Here is a 23,965-nt window from a genome sequence, read left to right on the forward strand (position 1 = left end):
AGAAGATGGATGAAATCGAACAGGACCTATCGCCACGCCTTCAAACCCGCCAAACCTAACCGGCAATGCAGGCCACCTAGACCTGAAGGTTATTATTAAGGGCCATATTTTTGGGTGAAATAAACTTATTGATTTAGGTGTTAAAACTGACACTATTTCGGAAGGTATTTCATGAAATAGTCATATTGATCATTGTTTCTTGTGATATCTTCCTTATAGTATGGGGTAAATCTAATTTTCTGATTAGGTTTTTTAAAGTGAACTTTTGTAATGTATTAAATTGTTATTAAATCTTAGAACAACTAAATATACAAAAGGTTATAGAAATAAATACCGGTATATAAATCACTGATACCTCGAAATGAAGTTAAGTGATCTGCCCTGTAATATTAATTTATACATAGTGTACAGTTTTTTGTATTGTGAATTACTTGTCTACAAAGTATAAACTAAGCATTGTTTCAACATTATCAGGATGCAGAGTTGTGCGACAGTCAAAAAGTATCTTTGTGTAAGCAGAGAAGCCCCTTTCGTTGACCACATTAGATGTCAGAAACCATAATGCTTGCAAACACTTGGATGCAAATTCACCGTGATCTATCAGAACTAAAATTTCTCTAACAATGTCTTCTTTCTTCTCCTGTACCAGATGTGCTTTCACTGCATTTTGCAAAGCCATATAGCCCTGGAAGATGTTCATGGATATGCTGGTGCTGCCCAACCATGGATGAGTAGCTCAGACGGTTAAGGAGCTTGCTTTCTGTGCCCAAGTTGGCGGATTCAGTCCAGTGATATTTGAAGGTGCTCAAATACGTCAGCCCCATGTCACTAGTTTTACTGGCACGTAAAAGAGCTCCTGCGGGACAACATTTTGGCATCTCGATGTGTCTGAAATCCATAGAAGAAGTTAGTGGGACAAAAACAACACTATTACTACTCAATCAGGCGATTCATTTACAATAGGCGTACTAATACCATCGTATTTTATAATAAAGACAGTATTATTTATCTTTCCTTTTATAATCATCCATGTCATCATGCCAGGATTATCCAGTTTTTCTATAGGAATGCTGGCTTGCATGAATGCTATTGTTATGTCTATTACAAACTGCTTTTTTTTATCACTTTTCAACTTCTTTGGGATGTGTAGAGTATCGCCGATTAATATTTGCCGCTTAGAATTATTTTCATTAGCTCCATTTTTCTTTTTGTGTTTTTCTGATTCTCTGCATTGTTTATCATATGTGTCTTCGTTTGCACGGAATACGAACATTACAATACTTACACACTGGAATCTTTCATGCAGCATCAAATACATAGAACGCCTCACTGTTGTATTCCTCGTCCCTCGGAAAAAACTGTTGTGACTTTAGTTTTCGGCTTTTTATTACTTAAATGTTGGATACTGCACAGTGCTGTATCTACGACCGAACTTACTAAGACCACAGCGCCATTTGCTGTAATCGATAACATATACCATTTTTTATTGATTGCCTTAGAGATCACGGAACTGTATTCGCGTACTTCCGACACACAGTGCTCATCGCTTTGTGTGCGTTTGTGTTGAGAATATACAGCCTATCAAGCAACTGAGAAGAAAACTGCGTTAGTCAAGTTCTCAGAAGCATTTCATTTTTTGTACCAAGTGGGGTATATTTCATGATTATTTGTGCAATTTGCGCAATAAATCAGATTTCGCGAGTTCATTTTGTTAAAATATGGTACTTTAAGTACCTACAAGGTCGTATATAATAGGTAAGAAGTAAGATGTGAAAAAATTTGTGCGTATCGCTGTTACCAAAATATATGGCCCCTAGTTATTATAGAGAGTCTTCCAGAATTCCATGGGCAACTGGAAGAGAACCGGATAACTTCATCGAGGATTCGCACTATGGTTAAAGGGTCAAGCTGCTACTTGGTCGAATAACTTGAATGTCATGAACTTAAACTGGACTGACCTCAAGAGGGAATTCCTTACTAGGTTTCATTCCAAATGGGTGAAGAGTTCTGTGAAAAGGAAGCTACTGACTGATGCAGAACCCACCAGCATGAGAGCTAGTGCGTTTGTCCTCCAGAAGTACCAGCTCTTCAAGCGCCGGCACCCGGAAGGAAGCGAGAACGAGATCTTACCAGGCATCATAGAGCTACGCCACAATAAGATTAGACCCATAATGAATGTAGTACCCAGTTAAGGGGTTAAAAAAAGAAATGTTTTTTAAAATCTTACGAATTTATTCTGAGTTTTACTGTCTTTTTTTGTTGCAAGACAGTATTTCTAAATATAAAAACAATAAATGGTGAACACGACGTTTAGGCCTGCATATAAAGTATATATAGTTGTTTTAGTTGCTCTTTAATACCGTTGTTCGTTTCATCTTATTAACTCCTCTGATGAGATTTACGTCAGGAAGGGCATTCGGTCATAAAAACTCTCTACAAAGATAATGTCTCATTTCATACTCGACCCCAAACAGGGGATAAGGGTATCTTATCATATTATGCGATATTAATCAAAAGAACTTAATGGCCAGTCATGTATCTCTGTCAGTTGTGCAGTAAGCCTACCACACATAAACCTGATCACTGCTTTCATATAAATTATAGTCATGTGCTACCAGCGTCCCTGCTTTCGGAGTGTCGTCATTCCAAATGATGTCATCTTCACTGCCATCTCATCAGCCATACACCGCCAGCGAGAGCATTTAAGATCCCGTCTTTTCGAAACTTTTAAAACTAATTTTCTTTCACGTCTTTAGATTCCTAAAAGTGAGAATCTATTCACAAATGGCTTCTGGAGAAGGTGTCTATTGTTCCCAGTTGGTGTATGTGTAGCAGAAGGCACTCCTTCCGAATAAAGCTGTGTTGTAGAAAGCGTGCCAACACACTAGCTGAAAACTAGCCAGACCTTTATTTTTCTCCAAAAATTAGGTATATTGGCCCGAGTTATGAGATATTAAACGATCACTTTGTTAATGATCTGTGCTGTTGTATTAATAGCATCAACCGTGAATATTGCTTAAATAAAGTAGACTCGTTTCCTCATCCCGAGTAGGTGCAGCCCTTTTATGGCACGCCGCCAATGGAGGGGAGCTGCATGCACCATTTTTGCCCAATATCAACCTTCCTACCATTCTTAAATCTCTGGCAGTATGGTACTAGGAATCAAACTCAGACCCTGATGAATGGTACCTAATTGTGCTAACCATTACGCTGGTGGTCATTCTTAACTACAAATAACAGACAATATAGCACGACTGATGTGTGCTTGCATTGCGTGGGTCGGACACAAAACTATTCACATGTTTGTGGGACGTTATAGAGCTGCATTAGGCTACACTATGGAGGTGGACATTTCTTAACTATGAAAGAGATGCAGCGCATGGCTTTGATGCGTGTTTGCATTTTGCGTGACGTACGGACGAAACTCTTCACAAATTTGTTTCACGTCATTGGAGCTGCAGTAAGGTTTGTACCAGCTTCAAAGCGAAATCATTGTTCTTGTGAGGAATTATGTTGGGGTGGGGGGTTATTTTATGCAAGATTAATTTTTTTCATTTTCTTTGTGTCAAAAAGCCAGGAGGTCTAATAGATGAGGGGTTCTAATAGTGAGTAAATACGGTATTTGGTGAAGGATAGTCCTGTTGTCATCGAACCTGGGCTTGTAATATATCTTGCGAGAAGTACGGCACATGAGGGAACTGATCTGTGCCACTGTAGATACAAAGAAACTACTCCAAAAAAGGAACTTGAGGTTTTAGAATAACCTTTCCAATAATAGTGTACGTTTTTCGTATGTTTGGTGATTTTTCGCTGAGAAATCTCGGAAGCTCGAGTATATCCACTAGGCTTTATAAGTGAAGGGCTTTCTTTTGGCTTCTTTCGTTATCGAAATGTAATCACTGGGAAGATGTATCTCTCTCTTTTTCGTTTTCCTTTCAATGCAGCTATGCACAGAATCACCCTCCATCTGTGAATGTTCTTTTTCTAAGAATTTTTGTACTTCAATCATTATAAGTTCTGATTGTAAAATCCAAAATCCTGTTAAGATTTTGGTAAGTATATCAATCACTATATGAAACTATTTCTTTTGTTTCACCGCAGTACATCTGAAGGTAATCGGTAAAACATATAACAAATGGGAGGCACTGAAGTTGGCATCTACTTCGGATATTATGATGGCTCTGTAAATTATAGACAGTGAAGTTGTGGACGTAAAGTTTAGTTTTGTGAAACGTAGCAATTGCTGTGGGACTCATTGCAACTTCTACAGACTGCAAGTTCATGGTCCAAACCACCACTTGCTTGTCTTTAGTCATTCCTTCTCCTGCCAGGCTCTGTTCTTCATTATGATACGCTCTTTCAAGTCACTTTCACGCAAATTTCCAACTTCATACTTCACACACTCATTACATTTGCCCTTAAGTTTGTGAAGGGAAAATTTCTTTTAAACATAGGTACAACTTCCTGGTGACAGGCTTCTCCCCAGACAGTTAATGTAATACAATCTGTAGAGCTTTCGAAGTGAGGTGATATTTTGTTCCGGATATAATGTAGAGCTTTCTTTTGTGGCATAATGTGATGGTAATTTGGGCAAAGAATATAAAAAAAAATCACTTAATGTCCTGTTTCTATTTCCTGTTTTGGGCAAATACTTTTTTCCTTGCCTGGTTCTGAGTCTCTGTTGAGTTACACATACCCTTTATCACCCAGTCGGACTAAAAAATTTCGCAGCCTAAGAGTGGCAAGGAACGTAGTCTTGTGCACTGGAATAAGCTCATTTTCAACAGGTAGGTGATAAAAAAGTACTATAGTATAACCCTGATTATGCGCAACATCAATTTTAGCATAAACCTGCATTTAACGGAAGAAATTTCAAGTCTTGAAAATTATTCCCTTAGAGCAATGCAATTTTATTTTCGACCTAATGTAATTTACAATAGGTCAAAACCCGCATTTAACGTTAAATATTTGTAAAAATTCTCAAATATTTCTATTCGTTTTGGTTATGGGACATCAGTGTTCTCCCTAGGGCCGGTTTGACAGACTGCTCGGCAAACATAACCTTGATATGTGCTGGTTACATAATATTAGTACGTACTTTAATCATTTGAGTGCTCCAAATTAAAATATAAATACTGTAAAACTTAATTTAAATGATAAATCTTCATTATTGTTTTGCATAATTGCATCATTTACATCAGAGTTTAAATGTTTAGCTTGTCTATAACATAGTGTCATGCGTGAATGGTGTCTGGATTAGCGTGGAATAGCACGAGAACACTATTCCTGGTTACATCAAAAACCCATATGGTACTCCAAAGGAACCGAGTGGTAAGCCCTGGTGTTTGATTATGAACGAGCAATAGAAACACTGGAAGTTCATAATACTCTTTTACATTTTGTTTGTAATAATAACACAAAAATAGTTTAGTTTTATAGTAAATATATTAATGTTTACATGTACAAAATTCACTTAGTCAAGCCTTAGATGCCCAAGAGAGATTTGGTTTAATCTGCCATCTAGTAGGCGTAGAATAAAATAGAATGTTGAAATTGACGGGCAAGCAGCCAGGTTGTTGTTGTTATTATTATTAATAATTAATGTTATTTGCTTTACGTCCCACTAACTACTTTTACGGTCTTCACAGACGCCGAGGTGCTGGAATTTAGTCCCGCAGGAGTTCTTTTACGTGCCAGTAAATCTACCAACACGAGGCTGTCGTATTTGAGCACCTTCAAATACCACCGGACTGAGCCAGGATCGAACCTGCCAAGTTGGGGTTAGAAGGCCAGCGCCTTAACCGTCTGAGCCACTCAGCCCGGCTATTATTATTATTATTATTATTATTATTGCCCTGAGGGGGAAAAATTTAAATTTTATCTTATTCATTTTTTACATAGTATTCCCCACCTGGCTACTCATTAATTGGGAGAACACTGTACAATAAGAGCCTATGAAAAAGATATAAGTGTGCTAAGGATGATTAAAGGGGGAGGAGGAATTTAGACCGCGGGCAGTAAGGTTAGGGTGAGATGTCAACTTGGATACAAATCCGGGGATCGCGGCCACTTTATACAGGAGAAGAGAACCCCCGTTTGCATGCCGATATTATTATGACCTTTGAAAATTCCTATATTAATCTGTGCAATATTCATCGGTTATGGGGAAACCTTTTTATTGATTTATCTGTTATTGTGCGCAAATCCGGGCATGTTAATTTTTATCTGTTACCAATATTCATACACACTACTCCAGGAATTTATATTGAATGCGATTGATCACCTTCGTTATCGATCCCTCATTACACCGAGCGAGTTTATCTTGTGCGAGCTAGAGCTCACCTCACAACTTCTGACTGGTGTAAACAAACTTCTGGGAGAAGAGGTTTTTACAATAAGTGCAATGGCAGCAGTTGTTAACTTCTTCGAAAGAAAGGTTGAAGTAAACGGTTGCTTAATTTTAAAGCTATGTACTGATAAAATAAGAATGTGATACTTCTCCTTTTAAAAATACAGTGGTGTCTGTAACTAATTTCAGAAGTTATAAACTTTTGCATCTTGTTAAATTATCTTATCATTATTCTACAGGGAGCTTGAAACATGTTTCCATGATACGTGCGCGGTAAACTAGGTTAGGTGACGCTGTTTGAAGTAAGAAAATGGGAATGTTTGCCACAAGCTTGTATTACAATTTTTAAGAATGATACTGACTATGAGTGTTTAGACTATTGGAATGGGAAACCATGGAAAACCATCTTCAGGGCTACTGACAGTGGGATTCGAACCCACTATCTCCTGGATCCAAGCTCACAGCCGCGTGCCCCTGACCGTACGGCCAACTCGCCCGGTGTATAACTTTATGAGAACAGCCCTAAACTGAAGCGGTTTTGTACTCACCAACAAAAGTCTGTCAAAGGAATGGTTAACCATGTTTCACCATGCTATCATTATTGTTTACATGGATAGAGTTCAGATTAATTCTAAGTTTACATCTGCTTACATTCGAAACATAGTTCTTTTGTTATACTTATATTCTAATGTGTTAAACATTTAATGGACAATAATTTTTTTTGATTACCATCTTGAAACAAACATTGATATTACTTGTGCATTTTTCCTGTTATAATTTTTGCTGTTGTTATAATTTATGGTATTATTCTCAGAGTCAAGGTTCTGGATCACGGGTTGTGGAAGACGAGGACATGTGGTCGGAGCGCAAACGTCAGATTGTTAGTGCTGAGGTAGCAGCTGCAACAGAAAGAGCTAAACAGAGAAAGGAAGAAGAGGAAAAGAGATATCAGATACCTAGACAGGTATGCATTATTTATAGTATAAAGGTTGTTTGGAAATCAAAAGAAGTAATAATTTTTAGTTTTTATTATTTACGAGTTCCTTCTAGGAATGTTTTTTTCAAAAGTAAGATAATCTTGTTCTGCCTTCTTTTTCTTTCTTTATTTCTTCATTTCTTTCCTTCGTGTGTTGTATGTATAGCTAGTCCTAGCTACCTCTTCGGGGTAGTGGATATACAGAAAATACTCATTTCTTTGGTGTACTAAATCTAGAGGAAATTTTCTCAAAAGTCTCCTCCATATATCTTTTGGTCTTTCTCTTGCAGGTTGTTTTTTAGAGACTTAAGTCTCTCTGAACAGGCAGATTTCATCTCTGTGTTGGATGTTTTCAAGCCATACCAACTGTTCCATTCATTTTATCCGTTACGTTACTCCCATTGAGCCGAAATGTATATTGTTTTCATTCTTTGATTGAACTTCACTAATGATGGGAATGCATTGTTTTCCTGAAACATGTATGAATAAATACAGTTATAATAAGTGTATTGACAAGGTGGACCCAACACAAGGTATTTTAAGTAGTTTTTTAAATGGATTTTGTCAAGTCAATACAGGAACAAATGAAAAATACCTATTATGGTTAAGTTTATCAATTGTTGGTTTAATTCAAGAAGTACATTTTGGAACAGCATGGGTTTCACTCTCTGTCCAGTTACGGGTGCTGTTAAAATGTCTAGAATATATCTGTTTTGCCTGTCTCTGGTTTTATCAAGTAGGAAAAAAAACTGGATTTTCAGCTCTTAATTGCCTGATTGGTTGTCATTTTCCTTCATGCAAAGGATGACATGATTTTCATTATGTGCTTTCATCTGGAGCAGACTTCCCACTATATTTCTGCAAATACTTTTTCATAATAGGGTTGTTAAGCTTCAAAAGAGGAATACAATATGCTACAAATATCCTCGCTGTTTCGTAAAATAATATATATTTCTCAAATTTCAAGGAGCCATTGATTAGCCAATAAATTTTTACACTGCACCTGTACTACATTGCAGTTCCTTATTCTTCACATGTTTTGCGCTAGCACCGTATTTACTTGCGTATTAGACCTCCCCCCCCCCCCCCCCCTTTTGTTCCTCTTTTACAGCCGAAAAACGTAAAGGTGGGCCCGGCCCCACTCCTTTGAACAAGTTCGCCAACACGCTGCTTAAGTTCTCCACGATTCCATATCGAACTGGGAATCATAATATTGGTTCAAAACGAGATCTTCACATAACCACATTGTTTGCTTCGGAACCACCTGAGTTAAGCCTGTTGATTACCACAGATTAAGAGAACAAGATTTATTCTTCCCACGGGTAAAACATGTTTTACAGATTCTTTTTAACAAGACTAAAGGTACTCTTCAAATCAAATTCAAATTCTCTTTATTTGCAAATGAGGTGTCTACCTTGGTGGCAAATGGTACACTAAAATACATTATTGTCAAGCACTGAATATTAAATTAACAAGAGAAGAAAATTTTCCTATAATACAATGTTGTACAATTTACGCTAACAATTTTTTCTATTAAACACACAGCTCATCCTTAATAAATTTATATTGTTTACAAAATTCTACTTATAATATCTCCTGTACTACTTACAAATATAGTCAACTGATATACAGTATGTGGAATTACTTCAAATGATACTATACAACTGGTATAAGATTAATATTTACATTGCATTTATTTACTTATTTACAATTTTTTTTTACCCGTTCTGGAACCTAAGTAGCATAACGACCTGCTGCTTCTTAACCAGAGCCCCTTTTGCCACCACTTTTCAGAGTTCCTGAAGGGCCTTCACAGCTACCGTAGCGGTCCCAGGGCCCTCGAAGTCCCCACTGTACTTCACCCCTACAGGCAGTCCCCTACTTTGGCTGTCCAAACTCCTTAGACCAGGGGATGGAATTAATTTATTCAGACACATTTTTTTAAAATTTACATTAGCCTGCACTGGTAGATTGCCCTCTAACACTTCATTTATTTTCTCTGTTGCTGTTTATTCTCTTCTTGAATATCTGTACAGATTTTGGAAAAGGATCAAACACTACCCCTGGTAAACTGTTCCACTCCTTCACACCCTTCCCAATGAATGAAAATTTACCCCAATCGCTTCTGCTAAAATTCCTTGTAATTTTATTTTTTGGTCAGTCCTGCCGATATAATTATTTTCCAACTGAAGCCTCTCACGGATATCTCCCCATGCTGCATCTCCTGTATAGGCTCTATATAATCCTATAAGTAGGGGCCTTAATTTTTGGTGAAATAAAACTGTTGATTTCGGTGTTAAAACTGACACTATTTCGGTAGGTATTTCGTGAAATAAATAGTTATACTGATCGATGTTTCCTGCAAAATCTTCCTTGTAGCAGCGTATGGGGTAAATGTAACTAAGTTTGTGATAAGGGGTTTTAATGTAAACTCTTGTAATGTATCATTGCTATTAAATCTTAGAAAAACCAAATATGCAAATTGTTATAGAAATAAATATATAAATCACTGATACTTCGAAATGAAGTTAGGTGATCTGCCCTGTGATATACATTTATACATAGCCTACATTTTTAGACGTTGAATTACTTGTCTCCTAAGTACAAACTAAGCATGGTTTCAACATTATCAGGATGCAGAATTGTGTGACAGCCAGAAAGTGTCAGTCAGAGAACTCCTCTCTGACCACATTAGATGTCGGAAAGCATAATGCTTGCGAACACCTGGATGCAAATTCACTGTGGTCTTTTAGAAAACCTCCTAAAACTTTGCTAACACTGTCTTCTTTCACTTCCTCAACCAGATATGCTTTCATTGCATTTTGCAAATTCATATAGCTCTGGAAGATGTTCATGGATATACTCTTTCTCCCTGGTCGGGGATGAGTAGCTCGGATGGTTACTGAGTTGGCTTTCTGACCCCAATTTGTCAGGTTCGATCCTGGCTCACTCCGGTGGTATTTGAAGGATTTCAAATATGTCAGCCTCGTGTCACTAGTTTACTGGCACATAAAAGAACTCGTGCGGGACAACACTCCGCTATCTCGGCGTCTCCGGAAAACGTAAAAGTGGTTAGTGGGACATAAAAACAATAACATTATTACTACTCAAACAGGCGATTTATTTACAATAGGCCTACCAATACAGTCATATTTTACAGTAAAGAGAGTATTATTTATCTTTCCTTTTATATTCATACTCTTCCTTATGCCAGAATTATCCTATTTTTCTAGAGGCATGTTGGCTTGTATGAATGCTTTTTCTGTGTCAAATACAAATTGCTCTCTGTAATTTTTCGACAACTTTACGATCTGTAAAGTATCGCCGATTGTTATTTGCCGCTTAGAATTATGTTCATTCGCTTCATTCTGATTATCTGCAGTGTATATCGCACGTTTCAACTTTACGAATATTACTGGTACACTATTGATACATTAGAATCTTTCTTGTAGCATCAAAGACATAGAACCCCTCACTGGTGTATTCTTCGGCCCTCATAAAACCTGTTGCGACTTCAGTTTTCAGCATTTTTATACTTAAATGTTGGACATTTGCCGATAAATGTTCTCAAGTAACGAACTCACTGCTGTATTTACGACCGGTCTTGTATCTTGTTACGACCACAACGCTGTTTGCTGTATTCGATGACAGATATAGATTTTTATGGACTGCCTTAGAGATCGCGGAACTGAATACACATACTTTCGATACACAGTGCATACCGCTTTGTGTGCATTTGTGTGGAGAACATACAGCGCTATCTAGCAAATGAGAAGGAAACTACGATAGTCAAGTTCTCAGAAGCATTTAAAGGTTTATTGGAGAGCTCTTGCGGTGCCATTTCATGTTTTTCGTACCAAGTGGTATATTTCGCGATTATCTGTGCAATTCGCGCAATAAATCAAATTTCGCAATATTTCGCGAGTTCATTTTGCTAAAATACGTCATTTTTAGTACCTGGGAAGTCATATATACACAAGAAAGAAGATATCACAAAAAATCGTGCATATTGTTATTACCAAAAAATACGGCCCCTGTCTAGTTTTCTCCCTTCTCTCACTTAAAGGTTCCCACCCAAGTTCCTTTAACATTTCTGATACACTACTCTTTCTCCTGAAATCCCCTTTTACAAATCTTGCTGCTTTCCTCTGCACACTATCTATTTCTTTTATTAGGTATTCTTGGTGAGGATCCCAAACACTGTTTGCATATTCCAATAATGGACAAACCTTACTCAAGTAACTTTTTTCTTTTAACTCTTTGTTGCATCCTTTAAGTAGCCTCATTATGACATTTAACGATCTGTATGCTTTCCTAACAATGTCATCAACATGACCCTTCCAGTGCAAATTCCATTCAAATCTCACACCTAAGTATTTGCACTTGCCATCTTTTGGGATAACTACCTCATCCAAAGTATATTCAAATTCAGTTTTAAAGCTCCTGTTTGTAAAAGTTGTAACAGTTGATTTGCCTCCATTAACCTTCATATTATTTTCTTCAACCCATTGTTGGATACTTTCAAGGTCCCTGTGTAATTCTGAACAATCCTCAGTGTTGTTTATTTCCCTATAAACAATTGTCACCTGCAAACAATCTTATTTTTGATGTTATATTGTTCCCTAAATCATTTGCATATATTAAGAAAAGTAACGGACCGATTATACTACGCTATGCAATTCCCTTCCAAACTTTCTCTTCCTGCGATACATCATTTCCTACTTTGACTTTCTGAACCCTTGAATTTAGAAATGTTTTTATCCAACGTGTAACCCTTACGTCCAATCCTATTCCCTCCAATTTCTTTAATAATATTCCATGTTCCACTCTATCAAAGGCTTTGGAAAGATCCACGGCTATGCAATCTGACCTCCTGAATCCAATTGATCTGATATGTCCTGCTGAAATCCCACCAGTTGTGCCTCACAAGAAAATTTCTTTCTAAATCCATACTGGCTCCTCATGAACCAATTTTTATCATCACATATCCCTCTGATGTACTTCGATATTAAACTCTCCAGTATTTTACAAACTATACTGGTCAGGCTGATTGGTCTGTAGTTCTCTGGTTTCCTTTTATCACCCTTTCCTTTATAAATTGGTATTATTATAGATTCCTTCCATTCCTTTGGTATTACATTATTATTTATGACATAGTCAAGGAGAAATTTTATAAGGCACTATGTACCACTCCATTGTCTTTAATACCTCCCCAGTAATTTGATAACTTCCTGCTGCTTTTCCTTGCTGAAGCAGTTGAATTTCTCTGAGAATATCTTCATTTGTGAATGAGAAGCTTCTTGTTTCCCTCTGTCTCTCCCCCTCTCTATCTTCTGTTTCGGTTTCCAACTCCTGACAATCATCTACTGAATCTCTGAATTCTCTACTAAATAGGTTTGCTTTCTCAGTATCTGTTAAATAGTGTTCACACCCTTCTCCCACCATTGTAGGAATTTGGATTACTTTTCCTTTTTGATTCCTGATATATGAATACAGCTTTTTCCATTTTCCTTTGTGGTCATTACCCTCTTGAAGTATGCCATTCATATAATTCTCTTTTGCTTCCTTTTTCACTCTATTCAGTTCCCTCATTAGCTGTTTTCTAGTTTCTCTACTCTCCCTACCCTCTTTGATTTTCCTGTTTACCATTCTACATTTTCTTTTTAATTTTCTTATTTCCCTTGTATAATAAACAGGGTCTGAGGTCATTTTTCCCTTAACAGGTACGTATCTCTTCTCTCTTCCCAAATGATTCCTTTAAATTTAGCCCAAATTGTATCCACATTACTCCCTTCACTTATCCAACAACTGAATTGTGATTTAAGGTAAGTCCCAAATTCATCAACTTTAGTTTTTCTGTATAATTTCTTGCCTTGTGTGACCCTCTTATTAAGCCTTTTTGGTACGAGTCCTACATCTATTATTACAGCCTTATGGTCTCCTATTCCTTCAATTACCTCAGTTTTATCAATAATCTCCCATGGTTTAACCAAGAATACATCTAGTAAGTTATTGAGACGAGTCGGTTCTTGTACTACTTGTGTAAATCCTCCCTCCCAAATTAACTTATTTGCCAGTTTCTGTTCATGGGCTTCACTTGCAGCTCCAATCCATTCAACTTCAGGCAAATTTAGATCTCCCCCAATTATTACCATATCATTATTATTGTTTTTATGAGTATAATCTATTATTTTCTCAAAAATTTCCATATCTCTTTCCTCTCTTCCAGGCCTGTATGTTCCTATAATTCCCACCTTCATATTATCACAAACTAATTTTATCCCTAATATTTCATCCCTTTCATCGGTAAACCATTCATGTGAACAGTAAGTTTCCTTCACCAGAATAAACACCCCCCTCCTTTTTTATCTCCTCGGTCTCTACGATAGACTGTATACCCTTCTGGAAATACTTCTCTGTTGCCCACCCCTTCTCTCAATCACGATTCCACTCCTATCACCACATCAGTCTCATAAGATTCCATCAATGTACTGAATTTTAATATTTTATTTACTACACTTTGACAGTTTTCCAAGAGCAATCTCAGACCCCCTTCATCCCTAAAAAAAACTGTTGCAATTGGGTAACTTGAAATTCCTTACTTTCGTGAGTTTCATTTTCTAGTTGACTGGGCCAGCTTGAAGTACAGCTGGCTCGTTCTACTAGTTTTCCTGGTCAGTATTATAACTGAAGGGAGTTGCCTGTTTTACAGTACATACCTTAAGATTAATAAAATCTAGAACAATATTTGCTATCTTTCGTTTACGTGAATTCTTTAGACGGAGGCCATGTTTTGTATAACAGTATCTCTCAAAACTGCTGCATTCAATAACCTGAGTATTCCGAAAATGTTTACAAATTTTAACAATATCTGTGTTGACCTTGTCCACTTCAATGTTTACACACGAGTCTCTACTCAGATCATGCCTGTGGGGCACTTTCACTACAAAGACGTTAGTGTGGGTCAGCTTCCCTAGTGTATGTTTAAGTTGTGATCTTACATTCTTGGCGTCGTCGTGAGCTACGTCGTTCGTCCCACCGATGATAAGCACTGCATAGCCGCTCCCGAAGTTCCTAGTTGCTTCTTCTACGTTTTCCAGAACACTGCTGATAGAAGCTCCTGGATATATTTCTCTGGTTGCTGCTATATTTTCGTCGTTAATCACTCCAGGAATTCTCCTTCCTTGACTATCACCAAACACAGCTACCTTTGCTTATTTAGGCCTAACTGGGTCTTGAATCTGAAATCTAGGGCAAAATTTTAACCTCGGCACGGCAGCGGCAGCGGATCGCGATGATTTGGTTTCAAGCGCGCGATCACTTTCTTCCAGAATTATTTTATTTTGGGGCAGAAAACCTATTTCTGATGTTTATTTCCGGAAATTCAGTTGTAGGTTTCTTCTTAGCCGGCCAACCACGAACTACTTGACACCACGTGCTCTAGTTTGTTACTGGTACCGGTATATCACTCGAAGAATGGTCAGTCCCAAATTCTAGCGATCGCAGTCTTTCTTTTAATTCTTGATTTTCAACTTTAAGAGCCTCATTGTCCTTTTCATACCTGCCAACCCTTCCGATTTACCCGGAAACTTTCCGGTTTTTAACTCGTCTTCTGATTTTCTGATTTATTTTTACTTCCTATTTTTGACCAATATAACCTATATAGTACAGCCAATACTCTTTTCCTAGGATAAATGATAAATTCTTATGTACTTGTGTAATTTACGAAACCTCATTTTCAAGCGTATTTATTTGATACCGTACTTTATTTCGTGTTTTGTCCATCGCCTACGTGTATTGTGTTTCCCGCTCACCACAGCAGTGTGTGCGCTGTATACAGGAATCATTTAATCGGGACGAAGGAATTAGTTTGTTATTGTGTTGTTCACACACTGTTAACGTCCTTTCTGTGCGTAGTTTCGTCAGAGTTGTAGGCCACATGTTTTCTTGCATTTATATGCTTTTCTCCTCTGTCAAAATTGTATGTTAACAATGTATGCGACATATTGAATTGTTTTGCAAGTGGTAGTTTTGCGTATTTAAGTGCATAATTTCAATGAGTTGAATGTTTTTAAGGGGGTTGTGTCGGTGACAGTTTCTGGTATTTTCTTTTCTCATTATGGCCAAAAAATATAACAACTGTTATCTCAAAGTGTTCAGAGATAGGCCTACCTATAAATTTCCGTTCATGTTACCATCTGATAAAAGAAACTACCGTATTTTCTCGCGTAATTAATGCCCTTGCATGGTTTACCTATACCAATATTTTTGTGTCCAAAGTGGAGAAAAAGAAAAGTTCACGTATTTGACGCACCCACAACTTCGAACATCCATCACGCAGCTCCGGATGCTTTTCGAAATAAAGATGTCAACTACTCAAGTAACAGGCTTCCTATTGCTAAAGCGGGCATTCCAAATACAGGGCAACGCGCTGTTATTAACCGGCAGGAAATCCCACTGCACTAGTTTTACGGGTGTTTTGGGAACGGGACATTCTGTGATCTCTAAATTGTTTGTCAGTCTACAGTATTCGAGTAATACTGCATCATATGAACTCGCGGTGATCATTTATGCCGAAACATATGGGAATAGGGCAGCAATTATTCAGTTTCCAAATGAAACGTGCGCTACTGCTGTAACCGAAGTGCACTTTTTTTTTGCTATTTGTTTTACGTCGCAGCGACACAGATAGGTCTTATGGCGATGAAGGGATAGGAAAGGCCTAAATGTGGGAAGGAAGCAGCTGTGGCCTTAATTAAGGTACAGCCCCAGCATTTGCCTGGTGTGAAAATGGGAAACCACTATTTTCAGGGCTGCCGACAGTGGCGTTCGAACCCACTATCTCCCGGATGCAAGCTCACAGCGAAAGCATTTCGCGGACCAAAAAGCGGCAAGTATCCTCAAGTAGAGAAGGATCTGCTTAAATATATTATTTTGTTACGCAACGTTGGATAAGCCGTTTCTCACAAAGTGCTGTATTTTAAAGAATGGGAAATAGCCGCTGTACCTAAAATCAGTGTTTCGTATTTGAAGGTTAGTCGAGGCTTGATTAATTTTGTGTAGAGAAATGGAACAACAAAGAACAACATTATGCCAAAAATTGACGATTGATTTCAACCAGTTTCATCGCTTTGTGATTGAGAAGCATAAAGTGAAGGAATTTTGGTCTCCGTTATAGGAAACGCAGGTCATATACCACAAAGTCGAACAACCGGTAAGAAAGGAACATAGTGTTATCGTACGCACTACCGGAAGCAAAAAACAACAATGTACCATACTGCAATGCTTGCTGTAACAACTGATGGCAGAAAGCTTGCACCTTACATTGTTCTAAAATGAAAAACAATGCCTAAAGAAAAATTTCCGCGAGTGATCCACGTTTGTATTCAAGAAATAGTGTAGATGGACACGTCACTCGTACGGGATTGGATACAAACGGTTCGAGGTAATGTAGCAGGGTCCCTCCTTCGATGCCCGGCTCTTCTCGTGTTGGACAGTTTTTTTTTGTCGGTACCGGTATATCATTGTTATGACATTACACTAATTGTACTGTTATTAGTTCATGTTTATTTCACTTCAGGTCGTGTTGTCAGCTCGTAATGGAAAGAATGTTTTCCGGTGTCGGTACTTCAAACCCACGTGTCTAACCTGTTGTACCCTATTTGACTTCTCAGAAAAAATCTCACGCCAGAATGTTATGCCAAATGACGATAACCGCAAATGAGTTGAACCAATTGTGTTTATATTATATTTGATGTATCTTTTAAATGTAAATGAATTGTAAATAATTTGTAAATATCTGAATTCCTTGAATAATTCATACATCCGAAGTTTTCGCCTGCATTTTTCATCAAAAAAGTGCATTAATTACGCAAGAAAGTATGGTAAAATGCATTTTGTTGCATGTGTCATAATGACATAAATATTTGCCAGAATTTTACGCCAAATGACGATAACCGCAAATGAGTTGAACCAGTTGTGTTTATATTATATTTGATGTATCTTTTAGTTGTAAATGAATTGTAAATAGTTTGTAGATATCTGAATTCCTTGAATAATTCATACATCCGAAGTTTTCGCGTGTATTTTTCATTAAAGAAGTGCATTAATTACGCGAGAAAGTATGGTAAAATACATTTTGTTGCGTGCGTTAGTATGCCATAAATATTATTGTTCGTATGTAGGGCTAAGTGTCATAAATGAGAATGATTAGGTACATTTTCATGTAACCATTTTTATTCTTAGTTTAAAATTTTAAATTTAATGGTCAATTTGCCTGTAACTGTTGATATGTATGCCTTTTATCCTGACCTTTTTTCACCAAGACCGTGGTAGAATGTATGTGATGAAATCCAAGAATTAAGGAAGCTTCCTATTTATGGTTTCCAAAAGTTGGCAGGTATGCCTTTTGTAGAATGTTTATAATTTCTAATGCACTTTTATATTCCTCATCGATTGTTTTCGGTGCTTCATCGTCAACGTCATCGCCAACTACAACATTCCAAACACACTGCTCACAAATCCAGTCAACATTTTCATTAGTTTTTACGTCTCTAGGGCAATTTCCGCACTTATAATGCCACCATCGATCACATGAATCGCACAACATTCCATTTTTCACTAATCTTCGACATTTTCCGCACTTTTCGTCACATTTTACGGTTAATTTACTCGGACGATAAAACACTACGTCGTCATTACCGGGCGCGATTTTGAAAAAAAAAGCTGGACTATTTTCTTTTGTATCAAGACTTAACTGGGTTACCTTCTCAGATGAAAATGAAAATGAAAACCTACAACCTGTTTTCCAGTCATTAACCGGGTCAGGGAATTAATGAATGAAGCATATATAGGCTGTTAGTACGATGGGGTCGCCACTCCCAAAGTGATTTATTAATGAATGATGGATGCAATGAAATGAGAATGGAGAGTTTTGCTGGAATGAAAGATGACAGGGAAAACCGGAATACCCGGAGAAAAACCTTTCCTGCCCCTCCCTGCTTTGTCCAACACAAACCTCACATGGAGTGACGGGGATTTGAACCATGATATCCAGCTGTGAGAGGCCGACGCGCTGCCGTCTGAGCCACAGAGGCTCCTACCTTCTCAGATATTATATAGAATTTTACTTTATGGTCAGATGCACCTTACTCTCATCATTTTAATTTGTTACAATTTAACATTTGTCATTGTAGGTGCTGTCATGTGTTTTATATTGTTTTTTGATTAGTTACGATTTGCTCAATTTATTCATTGGGTGATGATGACGCGCAGTGAGCTTGGAAACTAGTACCAAACATGTCATCTAACTCAAATTAATAATCTGTCATTGTATTGAAAAGGTGGATCCTTAACATTTTCAATTTACTGTATTCCCTGTACTTGCAGTAAGGTATACATTGGCCAAAAATGCCGGTCCATTGGTACTGCTATCAAGGAACATGAACATAATATTCTCGTCAACCAGCCAGACAAATCAGCAATAGCTGAGCACGCTCTTATCGTCAGGTCATGATCTCATGTTCCAAGATGCTTGAGCTCTTACTCACACTAGACACTACAGGTCCAGGATTATACGAGAAGCTGTGGAAATACATAGAAATCCTAACAATTTCAACAGGGACACTGGCTATCAATTAAGTAATACCTGGTTGCCAGCCATTAAGGATTTACGTAGGTGGTTTTCTTTCCTGTCCCTTCACTATTGTTATTTCGTTTCAGTGTTTCCAAATTCGTACGTTCCTCATCGCCAGATGTTGCATTCCAGGCTTGTGTCAATGTCATACTTTCATATGTGCATATACCTGTTACATGCTATGTGACCCTCTTAGACTGATTCTGATGTTTCTGTCAACTTCCAATGCTAGTGCTTTACGATGTCCGGGGAGCCATCTGGTGACGAATGAACGTACCATTTTCACTTCTATTGGGTAACGTCTAAATTCGAACCTCATTGTTTTAGAATCCTTTCTGTAACGAACCTTACATTCTTTACCCGATACCTCCAATTCGAACTCGTAGTTGGGCTGCCTAATCAGATGAAATGGGGTCGCTCAGCGGATACCTCAGGGTGTCCAGATGCCAAGTAAGACATGAAATCTTACTTCATGTTACGCTTTACGTGAGTATGGAAAGATTAACGCACGGGAGACGTCTATAGAATCTCATGACATAATAGTAATAATCATCGACCAATTTCTTAAAGCAAAGTATTCGACGTGAGAACTGGTCATGACTAAATGGAGTACTTAATTGATCAACAATTCACTTATCTAAGCAACTAACTTGCCAACTAGGCTATAATGAAAGAATTCATGAGACATTCAATTGTAGAAAAATGAACAAGGTATTTATTGACTAAATATTGGACTATTAAATTGGAATTTAATCCATGGCATTGCTTGTCATTGCGTATTTACAAGTGTGGATTGTGAGTCAGCGCTGGCTCGTAGAAAGAGAAATAACATCTAGTATTAAACTATGTAGATCAGTTCCATCATGAAATCAAAGTTGAGTATGTACATATTTACAATCGATCACTGGACATCTAAGGTCCATTCTGAAGTTAAGTCATATATACAACACCAACATAATTAAGTTGTTACGAGAGCGCATTTGCTTTAAGATTAATTAAACAAGTCTGAATTAAACACACGGTTAAGCTGAAGTGTATATAAAGTCCACTAATAAGCTCAAACTTGAAATTAAACCAAATTATAACTTCAAATTGCAGGACTGAACTGTATATCACAGTTATATTTAATCCCCAATCATATTAGAATTGAGCGCTGAGAATATTAAATAGTAAATCGTAGCTGATACTCAGTAAATGACGAGTCACTAATACGTAAATCCACATAAGTAAACTCGAATAGGTAAATCTGGATGCGTAAATTTGAATGCATAAATCCATATGAATAAATCCGAACTCATGCTTTATTACTTCTTTCACGTTGTGCATGGACAACTACTTACGGACTAAGGCATTTGTTCCTAGTGCCTGTTAAATTTGGCTCCTACTTTAACATTTCCCTAGATGTTGTTCGTTGAGAAAATGCAAGTTCAGAGTATATGTTAGTCTATTCAGCTATCTAACTAACTTCAACATAACCTTTGGCTGTCATACACATGTCTTTTAGGCTCAATGTCCCTTTCCTTCGTTATATTCCGTAACATTCTACTTAAATGCAAGCTATTTAATTCATGCGCGCAGTTACAATGTAAGTACTATGTCGCTGTATTCAGAAACATAATATATTTATCGGTGTCGTGAATGCATTTGGTCAAATCACAGCTATAAAACGTATCGTAGTATTCCGATATTCATTACAGCACATCTAAAGTTGACATACGATCCCGTCACAAGCATAATTCTACAATAGTAAATTCTATTCATACCTTGGCTTAGGTCAATCCTGAGGTGTGGGCAATCTCACGTATACGAGTCTAAAGAATGTAGCGTGGCATATCTTAAACTGCGGGCACTCAATGACCCCTACGTAGTGCATATAAATCTCCTCATATAAATATATAACTCATACTTTTCCTCAAGTTAACACAATTGTTACCTTATTTCAACATTCATATATCATCTTAACATCGTAGCCTCAGTATTAACTCGTCGCGTTTCCATATACATGACCATGTCAAAACTACCACACTATGTTTCTTAAAACAACCTTTTAAAGTTGCTATATCAAAACCTATGATTGAGTTCAATGCCCTTATTGTGAAGCAAAATAATGCGTGATTCCATATGTTTATTTTACACCACGCGCAACCAAACGTGACGTCGACTTGTAGCATTACTAATACGAAATCTCTGTAATCTGCCAGTATGTCATTACTATCAGCTGTTTCCAAATTTCCTTTTCAAACCTCTGGCTACAGGCATGTTATTTTGACCGATATACGATGACGTATATATCCAACATATTAGAATCTTATGCTATATTGCTAGATCATGTAACTACGGACTTAAGTATCTCACACTTCACTGGTAACACTCACTTGCATTCTTATATATTGGTATTATATTGAACCTATCGGCACGTGCCTAAGGCACATGTGTAGGCAAACCAAAAATTATGCGATTAAGTATTGTAAATGACTTAGCTCGCTCATGGTTGGTCCTGGTCCAGCTGTTCTGCTTCCCAAATGGATGTAGTTGGGTCTGCGGTCAGGTCATGGGTTGGACATCTGGTACATCGTCTGCTTCCTCATCACGGAATTGCTGTCTGGTTTCTCATTCCCTTCCTCATCATGGGTTGGTCGAATGGTCTCCCGTCGCCTTCCTCATCTTGGCTCGGTCGTATGGTAAGATGTACTGGTCCCCAGCTTGGTCCATCATGTATATTTAGCACATCATCTTCATGGTATCCTTGTCAGCAACTAAAATAAGGATTACAGCGCAGTGAACAGCCATTATATAATCCTTTTTGAAGTTTGTAATCCTTGAATTATTATTTCTTTTGTTGGTCTCCGACGTATATCTTCGGTTAATATTTAGAAATTTCATGATCCGTATTGAAGTGGGATTACAATATTTAAAAAAAAATTTAAGTGTGTTCCTCCTATTCAATACAAAGATATTTATTAATATGAAAGAATCGCATATCGTTCAAATGAGGTACTAGTTTCGGCACCAGATATGTGCCATCATCAGCCACAAAGTCAAATCGGGCAAACACAATAAAACCCTAAAACAACTTTATACACACTATAACATTTGCATGGATGAATATGAAATATGACTTCAAAACAACTTTAAAAACACACTATAACATTTGCACAGATGAATATAAAATAAAATATGGTAGATGAAGTTGCATTCCATTTTAAAATCCATTAAAATGATGACTCCGTTGTTGTACACCCATGGCGGTTTGTCCAGCTTATATATAACTTTAGTTTTCTAAAACTGTTAAATTATGCTGCAAGGTTTATTGTCAAATGAAGTTGACACTATGTGTGTTCTGTAGTTTGGTTCCGGAAAATAAACGTAAACATGAACTTGGTAAGATGCAAAGAATTAATTTCCACTTCAATATGGGTTGAGGAACCTAGGGAAGAAATTAGAAGTCGAATTAGGCAAAAGATCGGAAGGAAAGATCAAAAAGAAAAGTCAAGAATAAAAATCAAAATCAAATCAAAATCTCTTTATTTGCAAATGAGGTGTCTACCTCGGTGGCAAATGGTACACTAAAATACATTATCGTCAAGCACTAAATATTAAATTACAAGAGAAGAAAATTTTTCCTATAATACAATATTATACAATTTACGCTAACAATGTTTTCTATTAACACACAGCTCATCCTTAATAAATTTATATTGTTTACAAAATTCTAATTATAATATCTCCTGTACTACTTACAAATATAGTCAACTGATATACAGTATGTGGAATTGCTTCAAATGATACTATAAAACTGGTATAACATTAATATTTACATTGCATTTATTTATTTACTTTTTTTTTTTTTTTTTTTACCCGTTCTGGATCCTAAGTAGCATAACGACCTGCTGCGTCTTAACCAGAGCCCCTTTTGCCACCACTTTTCAGAGTTCCTGAAGGGCCTTCACAGCTACCGTAGCGGTCCCAGGGCCCTCGAAGTCCCCACTGTACTTCACCCCTACAGGCAGTCTCCTACTTTGGCTGTCCAAACTCCTTAGACCAGGGGATGGAATTAATTTATTCACACACATTTTTTTTATTTACAATAACCTGCACCGGTCGAATGCCCTCTAACACTTCATTTATTTTCTCTGTTGCTGTTTATTCTCTTCTTGAATATCTGTACAGATTTTGGAAAAGGATCAAACACTACCGCTGGTAAACTGTTCCACTCCTTCACACCCTTCCCAATGAATGAAAATTTACCCCAATCGCTTCTGCTAAAATTCCTTCTAATTTTATATTTGTTGTCAGTCCTGCCGATATAATTATTTTCCAACTGAAGCCTCTCACGGATATCTCCCCATGCTTCTTCTCTTGTATAGGCTCTATATAATCCTATAAGTCTAGTTTTCTCAAAGTTTCCCACCCAAGTTCCTTTAACATTTCTGATACACTACTCTTTCTCCTGAAATCCCCTGTTACAAATCTTGCTGCTTTCCTCTGCACACTATCTATTTCTTTTATTAGGTATTCTTGATGAGGATCCCAAACACTGTTTGCATATTCCAATAATGGACGAACCATACTCAAGTAACTTTTTTCTTTTAATTCTTTGTTGCATCCTTTAAGTAGCCTCATTATGACATGTAACGATCTGTATGCTTTCCCAACAATGTCATCAACACGACCCTTCCAGTGCAAATTACTTTCAAATCTCACACCTAAGTATTTGCACTTGCCATCTTTTGGGATAACTACCTCATCTAAAGTATATTCAAATTCAGTTTTAAAGCTCCTGTTTGTAAAAGTTGAAACAGTTGATTTGCCTCCATTAACCTTCATATTATTTTCTTCAACCCATTGTTGGATACTTTCAAGGTCCCTTTGTAATTCTGAACAATCCTCAATGTTGTTTATTTCCCTATAAACAGTTATGTCATCTGCATACAATCTTATTATTGATGGTCTGGTTAGATGCCTGCCTATTACACTTTACAACCCTCTTCAACTGTCGGCGGTC

The 23,965-nt window shown here is 37.3% G+C and overlaps 1 protein-coding gene across 4 annotated transcripts in view; it reads left to right on the forward strand.

The window, feature by feature from the left end:
• LOC136858113 (protein PRRC2C) overlaps positions 1-23,965 on the forward strand; it is a 708,190-nt gene that overhangs the window by 220,240 nt on the left and 463,985 nt on the right. For all 4 annotated transcript variants that reach the window (XM_067137420.2, XM_067137417.2, XM_067137419.2 and 1 more), the window contains exon 12: positions 7,164-7,313. In XM_067137420.2, the coding sequence (XP_066993521.2) occupies positions 7,164-7,313 (150 nt within the window). The remainder of the gene's footprint in view (positions 1-7,163; positions 7,314-23,965) is intronic.

The sequence above is a fragment of the Anabrus simplex genome, chromosome 1, assembly GCF_040414725.1.
Source record: "Anabrus simplex isolate iqAnaSimp1 chromosome 1, ASM4041472v1, whole genome shotgun sequence".
Classification (NCBI taxonomy): Eukaryota; Metazoa; Arthropoda; class Insecta; order Orthoptera; family Tettigoniidae; genus Anabrus; species Anabrus simplex.